At 34.9% G+C, this 15,698-nt stretch overlaps 3 protein-coding genes across 3 annotated transcripts; all 3 read left to right on the plus strand.

Moving 5' to 3' along the window:
* Positions 1-302: 302 nt before the first annotated feature.
* LOC306887064 (protein rapunzel-like) lies at positions 303-1,509 on the plus strand (the record flags this gene model as incomplete). The annotated part of the gene is made up of 1 exon (XM_079444542.1): positions 303-1,509. The coding sequence occupies one exon, from the start codon at positions 303-305 to the stop codon at positions 1,482-1,484; it is 1,182 nt and encodes a 393-aa protein (XP_079300668.1). The 3' UTR covers positions 1,485-1,509.
* A 6,698-nt stretch (positions 1,510-8,207) lies between these two features.
* LOC306887073 (protein rapunzel-like) lies at positions 8,208-11,301 on the plus strand. Its single transcript, XM_079444555.1, has 2 exons — positions 8,208-8,279; positions 10,119-11,301. Exon 2 carries the CDS (start codon positions 10,168-10,170, stop codon positions 10,846-10,848), a length of 681 nt encoding a protein of 226 aa, XP_079300681.1. The 5' UTR covers positions 8,208-8,279; positions 10,119-10,167; the 3' UTR covers positions 10,849-11,301.
* Positions 11,302-14,516: 3,215 nt separating this feature from the next.
* Positions 14,517-15,698, plus strand: LOC306887065 (protein rapunzel-like; the record flags this gene model as incomplete). The annotated part of the gene is made up of 1 exon (XM_079444543.1): positions 14,517-15,698. The coding sequence occupies one exon, from the start codon at positions 14,517-14,519 to the stop codon at positions 15,696-15,698; it is 1,182 nt and encodes a 393-aa protein (XP_079300669.1).

A 15,698-nucleotide genomic window follows, 5' to 3' on the forward strand; every position in this document is an offset into this window, starting at 1 on the left:
TTCAGTTTTCTTGTCTCTCATACTTGTAGGCCTATTATCTGAAAAAAGTAGGACAGGTTTTCTGAGATTTATTTACAACTTCAGTGTCTCAACAATGAGAATATAAACCAAATGGAGATGCTCAGTTTTATTTGGCAAAAATGTTTACAAAAGAACGATCTCTGAGCAATTAAATTGCTTTTGCAACTTTTATTTTTACATTATGCAGCTTGAATTTAAATAGACCAGTTGTGCAAAGAAAATTTTCATCTGATTTTAATAGTACCAGAAACTAAGGCATTTATTTTTGTTCGTTTTTAGAAATGTCCAATCCACTAGAGCGTGTTGTAGCCCAGAAGAAGGAGGCCATTGAAGCCGTAATGGAGATGTTTGAGAGAGGAGCCGAGGTGCTGGCCAGCGCTGTTGGAGAGCTGTGTCCTCTTTTTGAAGCTTCTGCTCCAGTTTTGAGGCTGGTCTTGGACAATGTGGAAAGCAAGGAGGTCACATATGTCAAAGATCAGTTTCTAGTTGTGAGGAGCAAATTAGATGTGCTCTCCTCTCAAATAGAGGACATCAACTGCGAGATTAAAAAGGGACGGTTGGATTCTCAGTTCTTCTCTGTGGAGGAAAATATATGTAACCAGTTTAGAAAATACATAGACATTCTGGAGGCCAAACCTGAGTACAAAGAAGTTCGAAAACGCTTGTTCTTGCAACATTTTCCCAAAACAGGAGGAGAGAAAAACCTCTACATGCTTTACGATGCTGTGATGGGAAACAGCACATTTGGGGAACCGATCCTGGATGTTGTGGAACAATACGAGGCCAGAAACAGAAGGGTCCTGGAAGATTTCTGCGTCAGACTGAAGGAGCTGCTCTGCTTGGGAATCATCGCTCTGCTGGGATATTGTTTCCTTACTCAGGGTGAGGAATCAGAGCAGGAGAAGGTTCGAGAGTGGAGCACAAAGATCCATGAAATTGAGACAAAAATGAAAGAAACTATAGAGAAATGTGTGGATTCGTTTCCAGAGCAAGCTGAACTGGACATCAAGAGGCTTGTGAAGGAGAAAGAAGGTGAGAACCTTCAGGAAATGACCAAGGAACTGCTGGACTTCCTGATGAAGAAGTACGACTGGGTGAGCTGGTCCATCAGAGTCATTAGTAACTTGGGCAAAATTAGCAACTTGAGAGCCGGACAAAACTTTCAGTGTGTGGCCGGACAGAATTATTTTGAAGTATCTCAGGGAAATGACACCAACCTGGTGGTCTCCTTCAGCAGCAACCCTCAGCCTGTGCCCAACGAGAGCGTAAAGCAGATGATGGAAGGCCCTGCGAGGAAGGGAGATGCCAAAGCTGTTGTGGAGCTTCTGGAGAAGCAGTTAGCTGGGTTTCTGGTTCACGCCGTCAGTCGTCATAAGGACAGCTTTGCTCTGTCGAGTTTTCCTGAAGAATGTCACTACTGGGAGAAACATAAGAACGTGAATCTCTGTGTGCATTCAGAGTAGATTTAGATAAAAATCTACTATAACTGCATTTTACTGTCTCCGTGATCTATGTCTTGAAAAAACAGTATTTATTCAGCTTATTGTCTCTAACAGATAGTTAGTGCATTTATTGAAATGCTTCTTTTCAATGTTCTAAACTAAAACCAAAGTGATCTTGTTCAGACTAACCAGTTTAATTAATCTGTGTATGCACTTTTATGAGAAATTATATTCAATTATAATATTATTTTATGTTACAAAGTTTAATGTGTCTGTCTAAAATCATGCCTTGAGAAACCAAGAATTCTCAACCAGGGATCCGGGGCCCACTGGGGGGGCCTAAGCAAATTTATAAGTGGTCCACAAAAAAACTTCAAATAATGTACAATGTGCATTAAATAAGCTCAAATAATTAAAAATCAATATAGTTTATTGACCCCCTCAACAACAGTTTTTTTTTTCTGTCATTGAAGAACAAGTATTCCCACAGAAAACATGGATATATGAGAGAATATTTTAAAAAGTATAGATTCTAGACCTGGAAAACTAAAGGAAATTGGTATAAAATATGGTAATTTTACCTCTTAAAGTGGCATAAAATATACAGGTAGAAATGGAGTAAAATCTTTTTTGCTCAATCCTTAGCCAAACAATTACAGACAATTGGAAAGGTTTAGGGGCTCTCTAATGTTGTTGTGGACAACGGTGCGGCCCTGGAGACTAAAAGGTTGAGAACTGCTGCTTTAAACAATATCATGCATAAAACATTTTGTGAAATGGTTAAAAGTAGGAAAAATGGCTTTTGGACCAAGTACACTGTATGGTGCCAGAACTGGCAATTTGGCCTTTGTGAGTGAATGACCTACATAGTGCCGACAGAATAAAAAATGCCCTTCCAACCATGAAAAGAGGCAATGAACACATCTCAGTTTTTTTGTCTTGTCTTAGTGGCCCATACAAACTAAGCTTTCAGTAAAAGTAAAACGAGGACCTTTGCAAACGTTTGCAAGAAATAGTTTCAATATCTGACACCCATTGCTATGATATACCACCCAAAGCCACATTTAATTAAATTACTGTTTTTGTACTCAAGTCAGCATTTTCTGGCCAAGGGCTGCAGAAACATGGTGAGTAACGTTTCACTTTGTTAATATAAAGCCGACGAGCTCTGAAGTGCTGTGATCAGCTCTCCGGATCCAGCCATTAAAATCACTGAGGTGCCGAGTGAAGGAGCAATCATCATTTAACACTCAGGAGGGAGGATCCATTTCCATTGTATTCTTATATTCCATTCTATGTATTTCTATTGTGAGTTAATGAGATCGTAAATGCATATTGTTTGAAAATATATTAAAAACCACAGGGAATCAAAATAATATTTAAAAACTACATTATTGGAGGCTTATTTGACCTTATGATGCAAGATCATTAAAAGCCATTTACAACCATTCAAGTTGTGACCTTACAACCACACCACCATGGGTGATGACCTTTGACCCCTACTCACATAATCCAATACGACGGTCCTCTTTATGTCAATACGTTTTTTGATTTATGACAAAAACAAATCATTATAGTACCTTTTATAGGTTCATAAAAATTGCAGTTGTTCAAAGTTAATAGTTTAAAAAGAGCATTTTATGCCTACAAACAGCCATTGACGTCACCTCAGCAATCCTCTCTCAAAAAACACCATTCTGAAAAAATTGTTCTCTTGTTCTGAAGCAAAAAGAACCATTATTTCCTTCATATTTGTCCTTTGTGATTAATAATTCATACATTATTTAGTTATTTGTTTTGTTTATGAAGGTGCATCCTGGAATGCTTTTTTAAAGCAGTTGTTATGCTCTGTTGTCAGAGTCTGAATGGAAATGCATGCATGGCTCAGCCTGTATTCATTAGCGGTTGAGGCTTCTGTCCTGGTTGGAGCTATATTGATCCATGTGGCTTCCATCTCTGAAAAAGGGCTGAACCTTAAACCTGTCTGTTACTAGACCAAAACAAACATTCCAGTTCGATGCAGCGACATGTTTTGCTGGACTACTTTAAAACTTTTAAATAAAGGCAAATGAAACCACAACCATCTCCAGGAAAGGGCATCAGTCAATATAAATATTTAATATATAAATGAGTGATTTTATTCATCTCAGCATCACAGTAGTGCCGAGGCGGACGATCAATCCCAGGATACCTCACTCTTGCTGCATCTGCCAATCACAGCCTGAGCTAACGACATTACCTTTTCGTCAGAGTGGACCATCGACCGGCTTCCTGGCCTTAAGTGGCCTGATCTGATAAAAAAGCATTAAAACATTTGTACTGTGACACACACCAGCTCACCCTCAGCCTCCTCCTTCTGATGAGTCTGACTGTGCTTATAAAACCTTTGCAAAAAAGATCTTACTGTTATTCTTCACAAAATGAGTATATATTATATGATGCTGCAAATAAACTTTTTGTGCAAACTAAAGACACTTTCAATATTTCTAAAAGCATATCTCAATCATGAAATAAAATAACATAACTCAAAACTGCAGCAAACAGAATGTAAACAAAGCTATAACCATTAGTAACTATCAGCAACAACTATTAATGGTTCTAATTAGTCAATATCTTGCCATGGACACCATAATTAAATATTCATGAGATCATGGCCACGCCCCTCAAACACAATGTACAGATAGGACCTCGTTTTTTTTCTGATTGCCTTTAATTAATTGAAATATGTTTGTTGAAATTATATACATCAGGGTTATTAAAGTTATCTAAAACTAAAACTACAGAAAAAAATAAACTTTAACGCAAATCTAAAAAAAACTTTTAATACTTTAATTTTATTTTAATTGAATTCAAGTTTATTGCAGCTAGTTAAAGCAACAGTTCTCTTTTCCATTTAACTTGATGTACTAATATAACTATTTACATATTTAAAAAACTAATAAAAATGACAAAGAGACTTCATTTACTGAAATGTTAACTAATATTAAAATGAAAAGAATTAAAAATAAAAACACTCAAAATATTAATAAAATTGTAGATAGTATCTCAATATCTATATAGATGTATATAGATCATTAAAACGATTTTATCTAATAAATAATAACTGTTATTTGTTAGTTAGTAAATTCAAGCTAATTTATTTAAATTAAATTTAAATTAATTAAATTATGCAGAATTTATTTAAGGCCAAAGGCTACATGTATTTTGAGATTATGTACACAAAGCAATTATTATTATTATAATTTTTAAATAATTATTCAATTTTTAATGATCTCAGCAGGCAAAGTTTATCTTTAAGTCATATTCGTTGGGGATGCATGAAAGCTTCATTTTAATAAAGGGAAGTTGATTTAAAGAAAATCAAGTGTCAGGTTCAGTCTTTGGGAGCAGGAGGTAAATGACACTCTAATTATGCTCATGGGGTTATTTCTGTCCGCTCGTTCACCAAACCATTAGCGTATTACGGTTCTAATCGGTATATTGATCTTGTTTTGGCTCCATCTGCACTCGCTCTCATTTCACACAATGTGTTCAAGCCTCGTAGTGTAATGCTGTTCTCTGTGTTTCTCTCTCCTCTGACCTTTCTGAAGGTCAACAGCATGTGTTTGTGCATAAATGTCACCAGCGGTAATATTGTGATGACAGCAGTTATGACAGAATCAGCCCTTTTTTTTTGCTTGTCACACAAAATTCCAAAAGGATTCCTTTGTGTATTTTGCTAGACCAATGTTTCAGATAACTCTCTTGAGCTAAATGTTTTTTCTTACATGCAGACTAAGATCGGATATTACTGACTGTATTGACTGATGATGTCAAAAGTTTTCTGATTTTGACACCTAACTAATTTGTATATTCAAATTGACATCATGATTGTGCTCAAAATACAAGAACACATATCTATCTATATATTTTAGTAAATTATAAGCATTAAAAGCATACTTAAAATTATGCAGAATTTATTTAAAGCCAAATTATTATTTTTTAAATTAAATATGAATGCATTTTTTAAATGCCATATATATTGTTTCATATATATTATACTTTTGTACCTTTGAGGTATACTAATATATATACATTCAGTACTAATATGTACCTTTAAGGTACCAATATGTACCCTATCTACATAGTATTTGTATATTATTATAATTGTTATTAATATTTTTAATTAGTATAATATAAAAATAACTTTTTATATTTTCAGTTTTCATTTTGATTTAAGTTTAGCTATTTTGTTATGCGTGTTTGTCATTTTAATTTTTTTCTTTAATATTTCTATTTAGGTTTAATTTATTTTATTCCAGTTTTTTTTTTTCATAATTTTATTTATTTATTTTTATTCCCAGTTACTAATTTTAGTGCTTCAATTTTCTTGCAACATTTCTCATTTTCATTTATTTACAGTTTTTCATCTGATATTTATTTTTATATCCACTTAATTTCAATTAACAAAAATGTTTTTAATAGGTTTACATGCTCAATCAAACATAAAGCACAAGCAGCCTCACAGCACAAAGACTGGAGAGCGCTGGTGTTCACTGTAAATCAGAGTCTTTGGGAATTGAGGTTTCATCTGCCGTTTTTAAGAGCATCAAAAACACGCTTAGGTGAAATGGACTGCAATCCATATAGAGCCTCCAACAAGCCACTGAACATTTGCCTGCTTCCTGTGATCTAGACGTCTATCGATCGCTTGAGTCTAAAGAATGGACTTAATGTGCAGAGCGGCAGGTTGACTCTAGACTGTTATTAGACAGATCAGGACAACAGTATAAAGCACAAAAACAGCTGGCAAACATTTGCAAGTGCTATATCATTTTTAGTAGCCTATTATTACTTTTATTACTAAAGTCATTGCTGCAGGCTGGTCATGTGATCTCAGCATGGAAGACACTGCAGTGAACTTTATTTTAAATATCTGTTTTGGGAAATACGAAACCAACAAGGAATTTGACTTAATTATTTAAATTCACCTCCTCCTCCAAAAATCTGCCATGTCAATTAAGCGCTTCTACAAAATAAAACCCAATCTGCATGTTATTTATGAAACAAATTAAACAGGTACAAATCAAGCTTTGTTAACTGAAAGTGTTTTTGTTTCAGTTAAAAGGACAAGCCAGGACAACCTGATTTCCACTGACCCCATGGTCTTCATCAAACATATCTGAAATCATGCTGATCATTGAACGTATATTTATTTACTATGAACACCACAGCATTAATTATGAGCTGAAGTGACATCTTGTGGCTACAGGCATACATAAACCATGGTGATACACCAGATCATACTAAAGTATACTCTAACACAGTTTCGGATCAAATTACTATCTAAAAGTAATTTCCCTCAGGCACTAGTTTATAAAATGAAGGTATTATTGAAGGGAAACATGCACAAATATATCACACATATATCATTGATATTATTTTATACCAGGATATTTTCTATTAATTTTATGGACATTTTGATTAACACAAAGCAATGTAGTGTAAAATTCAAAATACAGGTAAAACATGTTGTTAAAAAAAATCAATACAGAAATTCCTTCATATTAATACAGTACATTGTGCACTATTTTTAAGGATTTTTAGAGAGTAGTTTTATATTTAGAATTTTATTTTATTTTTATATATCTTTTTATTACTTTAATTTTAGTTACAATTTTAGTAATTTGGTGGTGTGTTTTTATCATTATATAAATTTTTGGTTATAAAACAATTTATAGTCTATATAGTATTTATATAGTAATATTTGATTTATTACATTTAGTTTTAATTATTTTAGTACTTCAACTTAAATTAAATGAAAATGAGAAGTTCTGCATCGGCAACCAGCTAAAATAAAACAAGTTTAATCTCTTACTTTTTCAGTGCTTGTCTGTGTCTTTACTGTCATCGAGTGCAGGGTTTCCGCTTCAGAACAGCCAATTACACTTCATTTGATTCATTTTATGGTAATCTTATTCAATATGGAGAGAATCATTTTCTGACCATAACAGCAGAGAATCAAGAGTCCTACTTGACAAACTGCTCTTATACAGAGTTGTCTATCAAAATAATAGGAAATAGAAGACGTCTCTCGGTACTCTGACTATGCAGTCTGTGTCATAGTGCTGTCAACCACTTCCTCATCATGTCTGTGTTTTGGTGCACAAGTAAGAGAACAGGAACTATAAGTTTTAGGAACTGTCTACATTTTGCATTACTCCACCTTTAGAGGAACATACATTACCATCAATGCCACTGTAACGTCTAAAGCAGGTCTACATCCTTTCACAGTGTGAATGATCACATGACAACTGGAGTCCTGCAGCATCCCTGACAGCACCTACACTTAGGTGGATGGATGAATGAATGGATAGATTGATGTATGGATAGATAGTTCGACAGACAGACAGACAGACAGCCAGACAGACACACAGATAGATAGATAGATAGATAGATAGATAGATAGATAGATAGATAGATAGATAGATAGATAGATAGATAGATAGATAGATAGATAGATAGATAGATAGATAGATAGATAGATAGACAGACAGACAGACAGACAGACAGACAGACAGACAGACAGACAGACAGACAGACAGTTTCCATTGAAAAGTATATCCATATTCATAATTAATTTCATTAATAAACAAATTGATCGCATCAAGAAAATTTGAAGGTCAATGAATGAGCAAATCTGTTTCATTCACCAGGACCATGTAAGATAATGGTATAGTCCATATGTACACCCCTCCACACAGCTCAGATGAAACTGCCCATCCTGCAGTGGCTGCTGGGAAGACGCACAGTCAAGGGAGGTAGCAAACTGAAGAGGTAAGAATAGAAATATTCCTCACAGGCAACTAGATAGTGTTAGTCAGGCAAATGCCAATGGGCAGATTTTTTTTAGGCATTATTTGTTCAAATTTGAGAATGGCAGAAAGAGAACATGACTCTCAGCATAAACAAGGAAATATGAAGCAGCAGCTAGGGGGAGCTATAACAGACAGACAGCATCTGACGGAAGTCATCTACTCTAGTTGGGATGAAGACTCTTTCAAATACTCACACTGCTTGAGAAAACACAGGGAGATGTTGTATTGATGTGTTTTTGACTTGATAAAGTTCTAAATGTCCTGTCTTGATCCCAGAGCTGCAAACAAACATCCAGCACTCTGAAAAATGAGAAAGTTTTGTATAAGAAAAATTGACATGAAATACTGGAAGGTTATTAATATATATATATATATATATATATATATATATATATATATATATATATATATATATATATATATATTGACTTTAGTCCTAAGTCTCACTAAAAAGTGTTTAGTCATAGCCTGAAAAGTGATGTAAGATATTTTTGATATTCAAGTTAAGGTCTGAAGCGGTTGGTTTTTGTAAACTGTTTTCAGTATTTAACATCTATATGTTTTGTACAACACAACAACAGCAAAAAAACACAAAAATAACAACAAAATACAAAAAAAAAAAAAAAAAGACAACCAAATGACACCATTTCAATTTTAAACTGTTTTGTTGTTGTTTTTAATGATTGAGATCAGAATTGTATAGTTATGACTATGGATAATGCAACTCATGATCTATAATTTAAATGAGTGTATATCACTGAATTGTACTTCTGTAAAAATACAGAAGCAATATCACAAGCAAACAAATTGCCTTTACAAGTAGTTTCAAAATAGGAGTTAATTTAGCAAATTACAGGTGATATTAATTACAATTGAATTAAAATAATAAATTAAATAAAAACATTTGTCATTATTTTCTTACCTGTAAATATGCATGACTGTTTCTGCAGTTGGTATTTATTTTTTTAAGAATTAAAAAATTCTTCAGATCCTTTCACATTCATTCTCAAAAAAGGATAAAAATGTTCAAAGTGGTCCATAAGAAGTCCAAACGTTCTATACGTGTGTGTTCACTATAGACTGTGAGTCTTTGCATAAGTGGCAGGAATTTTTCAGTGACTCATTCAACAAGTTACATAGACACGTCAGTAGGTGGCGACAAGTGACTTTTTTTAGTGAATCATTCAGTCAACTGATTCATTCAAAACGCGGATTAATTCAAAAAGGAAACAAACGACCATCCTCAACATTGAGACATTGAATGATTCACTTAAATGATTCATTCAAAAACGCTTATTTAAGAACGAAACATTTGCCTTTTTTGATCGAATCCCTGAATCATTCCGCCAAAAGATTTATTCAAAAACGACGATTCATTCAACTGTCTTTTTGAGTGACTGAGTCATAGAATCACAATTTGTTCAAAACGTTGATTCTTTTATGAAAGAAACAAGCGAATGATTTATTCAATCGATTTGTTCAAAAACACTTACTTAGCAATGAAACAAGTGTCTATCGTTTTAAGACTTTTTAAGTGAATCACTGAATCATTACGCCAAATGATTCGTTAAAAAAAAACGATGATTTATTCTGGAACTAAACATGAGTGAGTCATAGAATCATACATTCAATCAATTTGTTCAAAAACACTTAGGCCTGTTTAACAATGAAACAGGTGTCTATTTTCATTTAGCCGATTCATTTATTTGGGAATGAAACACAACCTGTGCTGCAATAAATATAAATAAATAAATTACCGCATTTTAGGTGATAATATTGTGTGCCTTTGTATCTTCAGTTTCTGCTTCAGGTAAACATCACTGGGAAGGGCTCTTCCTCCAGACACAATGGCTGAAAACGAGGTCTTAGAAGACCAAGAGAATCTGAAGAGGGGTCTAGTGAAGGTTCTGGAATGCGTGGCCACCATCTCGTCTGCAGCAGCGGTGGTCAATCCCATCTTTGGCATCGCTGGCTCTCTCATCCGGGTGGTTCTACATCACGTGGATGATAAAGACATTCAGAAACTCAAACGTGAGTTTGGCAGCGTGAATCGAGCCCTGGAGGAAATCTCACAGCAGAACCAGAATGTATTGCTTCAGATCAGGAAGGAGACTGTGGATGACCTGTACGGTCGTGTAGAAGAAAACATTCGTAATCAGTTCTCCAAATTCATGGACACTGTGGAGGTATCGGCAGCACATCAGCAGCGCAAGAAAGAATTTGAAATGAGCTTTGTGATCAATCAGTGTGACCAGAACTTGTATACGCTGTACGGCGGTGTGATGGGCGAATCGAAGATCTTCAGCCAGTCCATCCTAGAGGTCTACATGAAACATTCACAGGGTGACCAGCGTATCATGGAAAACCTCTGCACTCGACTCACATACTTGTTCTGCATCGGCCTCATTGCTCTGATGAGTTACGCTGCCATCGTCGGGGATGATGAGGAAGCTCTGCGCATCGAGTGGGAAGAGAAAATGAAAGATGTGGCCAAAAAGATGTCAGAAGTGTTAAACAGTAATGAGTGATTCTACCTCATGTGACCTATTCCACAACTTCTCCTTTACCTATCTTTCTATGCTCTCTATTTATTTTACCTGTCGTTGTCCTAGCAACTGCTGTCTATAGCTGTCTATCTATTCATCAAGTCTCACTTAAAACAATGTAGCAGCTACCTTGCAACCTGTTAACCCATTCCTACTGTTTTTCTGCAAATACTTGCACTTTTGAAACAAAAGTTATATGGAACTGTAATATACTGATGTTATTTTTTGAAAATGATGTACTCCTCTTTCTGTACAGTGCACTCAAACTGAATATGCCCAACCCAAATTAAAAAATAATCATTTATCTTTATGCAAAGTAATATTGCAAATCTCTAATTCTAATGCCATGTAGCCTGAATGTCCTTGGCGTATTTATATTTGGCACTGTCTAATGTACTCTGCAGTATTATGAATAAACAAAGATATGAGGAATACACACACTCTTAACTTCATTTCAAGACACACAGTTTAAGTCAGCCACAGTGAGCAATAGTATCTAATAGTGTCATCGTATTGTTTTGTTCAATATGTTTATACGGAGTGACAGTTTACAGGCAAAATGTTTAGCAGGTGGTATAAATTACATAGGTACATATGCTTTATTACTAAACATAATGAAATGCAATACATCTTTTTGACTTAAAAATATTGTATTTAAATACATACATACACAGTATATTACTTTCACTCAAGTCGTTTTTGGAATTTAGGAAAAATATGACACTTCCCATAATTTGCTGAAGTATATTGTATCACTATTTTAATTATTACATTTATTTATATAAATTATATGCATTTATTATATGATTTTGCATGCATACCTGATGAAACCGTCAAGTATATGAAGATTTTTGAGTATGTGCAACTACTCATCCTGACACTAGAGTCCTTTCTTTATACACACTCTAAAAACAAATACATTGTGATGGAGCTAATAATAATGGTTTCTTTTTTTATTATGAAGAGGAAAAAAATCAATTATAAGTTAAGAAATTCAGATGTTCACTTTACCCATTGTGACTCTCTGTCGGACAACTCTTCAGCCAAATCCTGAACCATAACTGGCCAGAGAGAGAATCCTACAGCTGGATACACCTGACTATTAGAAATAATACATAATATATATATTTTTTTTTTTTTTATTAATTAATAAAAATTCTAGGACAATGTGCCAAGGTGTGGAAACGCCATTAATGCATTACATTCAACGTCACTGTTCTGAGACCAGGGCAAGTTGTCGTAAAGGCTTAATATAATGATATAAGTCATAGTATGGAGTAAAAACCAATTGGACTCATGCTTTTATCTAGAAGTGGTTATCTGTTTTCAAATGCTAAGCTCTAAAATTAGGACATTTTATACTCAGAATTAAAATTACAATATCATCATAATGTTTTATTGGATAAACAAGCTGGCAAACATAAAAGCCCTGCTGAAATACATTCAGTAATGAAGCTAGGCTGTTCTCAAGGTCAGTTTTCACACTGGGGTAAGTTGTCACATTGATAGTCTCTTTATCTCTTGCTCTTGCTTGCTTTTATAAACAATTTATTTGATGTTGCTGCTTTACACAGTATAATTTTATACAGCTAATTTTGTTGGTCAAAACAATTTCATGAATTGTGTTTCTATGCTTTAAATTATTATATATAGCAAAATAAAAAAAAAAACAGCAGGATAATATTGTGACAAATTACCCCATAAACTCTGCCAGATGCGTGATTTTTTTCCAGGACAATTATGGTCGAAACGTCAACATTCTTATCAAATATTTCTATAAAAACATTATTTTTAATAACAACCGTATATCCTTAAAAAATAACCCTAGAGCTATCCGTTACCACACTTACGCACAACCTATTAGACACGAGTATCTGTTATGTGTCAAATGTAATACTATAGAATAGTAGGCTATAATATTATACTATCTAGTATACAATGTGTGATATAAATAATCTGTGAAATATACCTTCTTTGGGATATTGAGATGCGAAAATCCCAAATCTGCGCACGTTCATGTTAATCCAGTGGCGCGTGAGATGTTGCGCACGACGCCAAATAAACTGCAATTAAACAGTCTCGTGTAAAAATTGATCTCTGAGCTGCACATCACAGATCCATCTGTAAACAAACTATAAAAATAGACCACAGTCAAATATGAAACGTCTATCCGACAGTTACCAACAGCTTTCCAAAACCACCCCAAACCTATCAGTGCGCGCAACTCTCTCTCTCTCACACACACACACACACACACACACACACGCACATCTTTTCCACACTGAGCATATGATCACGACATTTTGCCTAGAAGTCGAACCTGAAACTGTGGGAATAATTTGGAAACTTGGAGGTCGTTCCAGCAGCTCTTCATCCTGAGAGGCGTGAGAAACCTGTTTTACATGTATTTTTGTTAGGGATGATTGTGTGATGTCAAGGATGCGCATAATTAGGACCCATTCATGTGAGGCAGACTGCATTAGAGCTTTAGACAGACTAGCAAGGTGTGTCCTGAACTCTGGACTTACATATATAGCCTAAATGTATCATTATGTATTTTATTGAACCTTATTTTAAAATCACGTATTGTTATTATTTAAACTCCACAGTTATTTATCCTTATTGTGCATGGTTGATCTTTAAAAGCCACATTAACCATTTAAGGGTGACATTAGATTCAAACCTTAAACATTTTCACATAATTATTTATGACTGTCTTTTGTATATATCATAGTGGTTTTCATTTAGTATACCTAAATACCAGTATACCTACGATAGATAGATAGATAGATAGATAGATAGATAGATAGATAGATAGATAGATAGATAGATAGATAGATAGATAGATAGATAGATAGATAGATAGATAGATAGATAGATAGATAGATAGATAGATAGATAGATAGATAGATATGCATTAAAAGGGTTCATTGGGCCTTTTTAAATGTCTTATGGCACTGCAGTCCCATCATTTAATTTTAAAGAAAATTGAACAAAATAATTAGTCTGCATTCTTGACAGTGTGTGTTTTTTTTTTTTACCTTTTCTATCTAACTCAATTAAATCACATGACCTTTTGCATTTATGTGAACACAAACCAAAATAAATCAAATAATTTAACAAATTTACAAATGTAGTCTAAATGATTCATTATTTATTTTACTGAACAACATTATTTTATTTTTGAACATTTATTTTTCATAATTAATGCAGTACAGTGTCCATTTGGCTATTTTAAATGTCTCTGTCCAATCATTTAATTTGAAGAAGAAAGCTGAACAAAAACTTTACTAGCAACCTCAATAAAAACATGACCTTTTGCATTTATGTGAGCATAAAACAACAAATATCAAATAATTTTTATTTGTAATGTACCTAATTCAGTGCACTGTGAAATCAAAAAGAACCAAATTTACATACATAATGCAGATCAGTTATGAAAACGAATGGGTTGTACTAAGAAATTAAGAGAAAATATAGTGTATCACATGCTTATAACTACATCAGTGTTGTGTTTTCTAAAAATATGTTTAAAATATACTTAAATATATTTTAATGGAAATTGCATACATCATTTAAATATTTACCTTGCCCTTATGTGTTTTACTGTGGCTTTTCTTTGTGTGTGTTGTGGTTTTGCTTTTAAAGAAATGTCCAGTCCACTAGAGCGTGTTGTAGCCCAGAAGAAGGAGGCCATTGAAGCCGTAATGGAGATGTTTGAGAGAGGAGCCGAGGTGCTGGCCAGCGCTGTTGGAGAGCTGTGTCCTCTTTTTGAAGCTTCTGCTCCAGTTTTGAGGCTGGTCTTGGACAATGTGGAAAGCAAGGAGGTCACATATGTCAAAGATCAGTTTCTAGTTGTGAAAAGCAAATTAGATGTCCTCTCATGTCAGTTACAGGACATTGACTCTGAGATCAGAAGGAGACGTTTGGATTCCCAGTTCTTCTCTGTGGAGGAAAATTTGCGGAACCAGTTTAGAAAATACATAGTTATTCTGGAGGCTAAACCGGAGTACAAGGAAGTCAAAAAACGCTTGTTCTTAGAGCATTTTTTCATAACAGGTGGAGAGAAAAACCTCTGTGTGCTTTACGATGCTGTGATGGGAAACAGCACATTTGGGGAACCGATCCTGGATGTTGTGGAACAATACGAGGCCAGAAACAGAAGGGTCCTGGAAGATTTCTGCGTCAGACTGAAGGAGCTGCTCTGCTTGGGAATCATCGCTCTGCTGGGATATTGTTTCCTTACTCAGGGTGAGGAATCAGAGCAGGAGAAGGTTCAAGAGTGGAGCACAAAGATCCATGAAATTGAGACAAAAATGAAAGAAACTATAGAGAAATGTGTGGATTCGTTTCCAGAGCAAGCTGAACTGGACATCAAGAGGCTTGTGAAGGAGAAAGAAGGTGAGAACCTTCAGGAAATGACCAAGGAACTGCTGGACTTCCTGATGAAGAAGTACGACTGGGTGAGCTGGTCCATCAGAGTCATTAGTAACTTGGGCAAAATTAGCAACTTGAGAGCCGGACAAAACTTTCAGTGTGTGGCCGGACAGAATTATTTTGAAGTATCTCAGGGAAATGACACCAACCTGGTGGTCTCCTTCAGCAGCAACCCTCAGCCTGTGCCCAACGAGAGCGTAAAGCAGATGATGGAAGGTCCTGCGAGGAAGGGAGATGCCAAAGCTGTTGTGGAGCTTCTGGAGAAGCAGTTAGCTGGGTTTCTGGTTCACGCCGTCAGTCGTCATAAGGACAGCTTTGCTCTGTCGAGTTTTCCTGAAGAATGTCACTACTGGGAGAAACATAAGAACGTGAATCTCTGTGTGCATTCAGAGTAG

This window comes from Barbus barbus (assembly GCF_936440315.1).
Source record: "Barbus barbus genome assembly, chromosome: 21".
Lineage (NCBI taxonomy): Eukaryota > Metazoa > Chordata > Actinopteri > Cypriniformes > Cyprinidae > Barbus > Barbus barbus.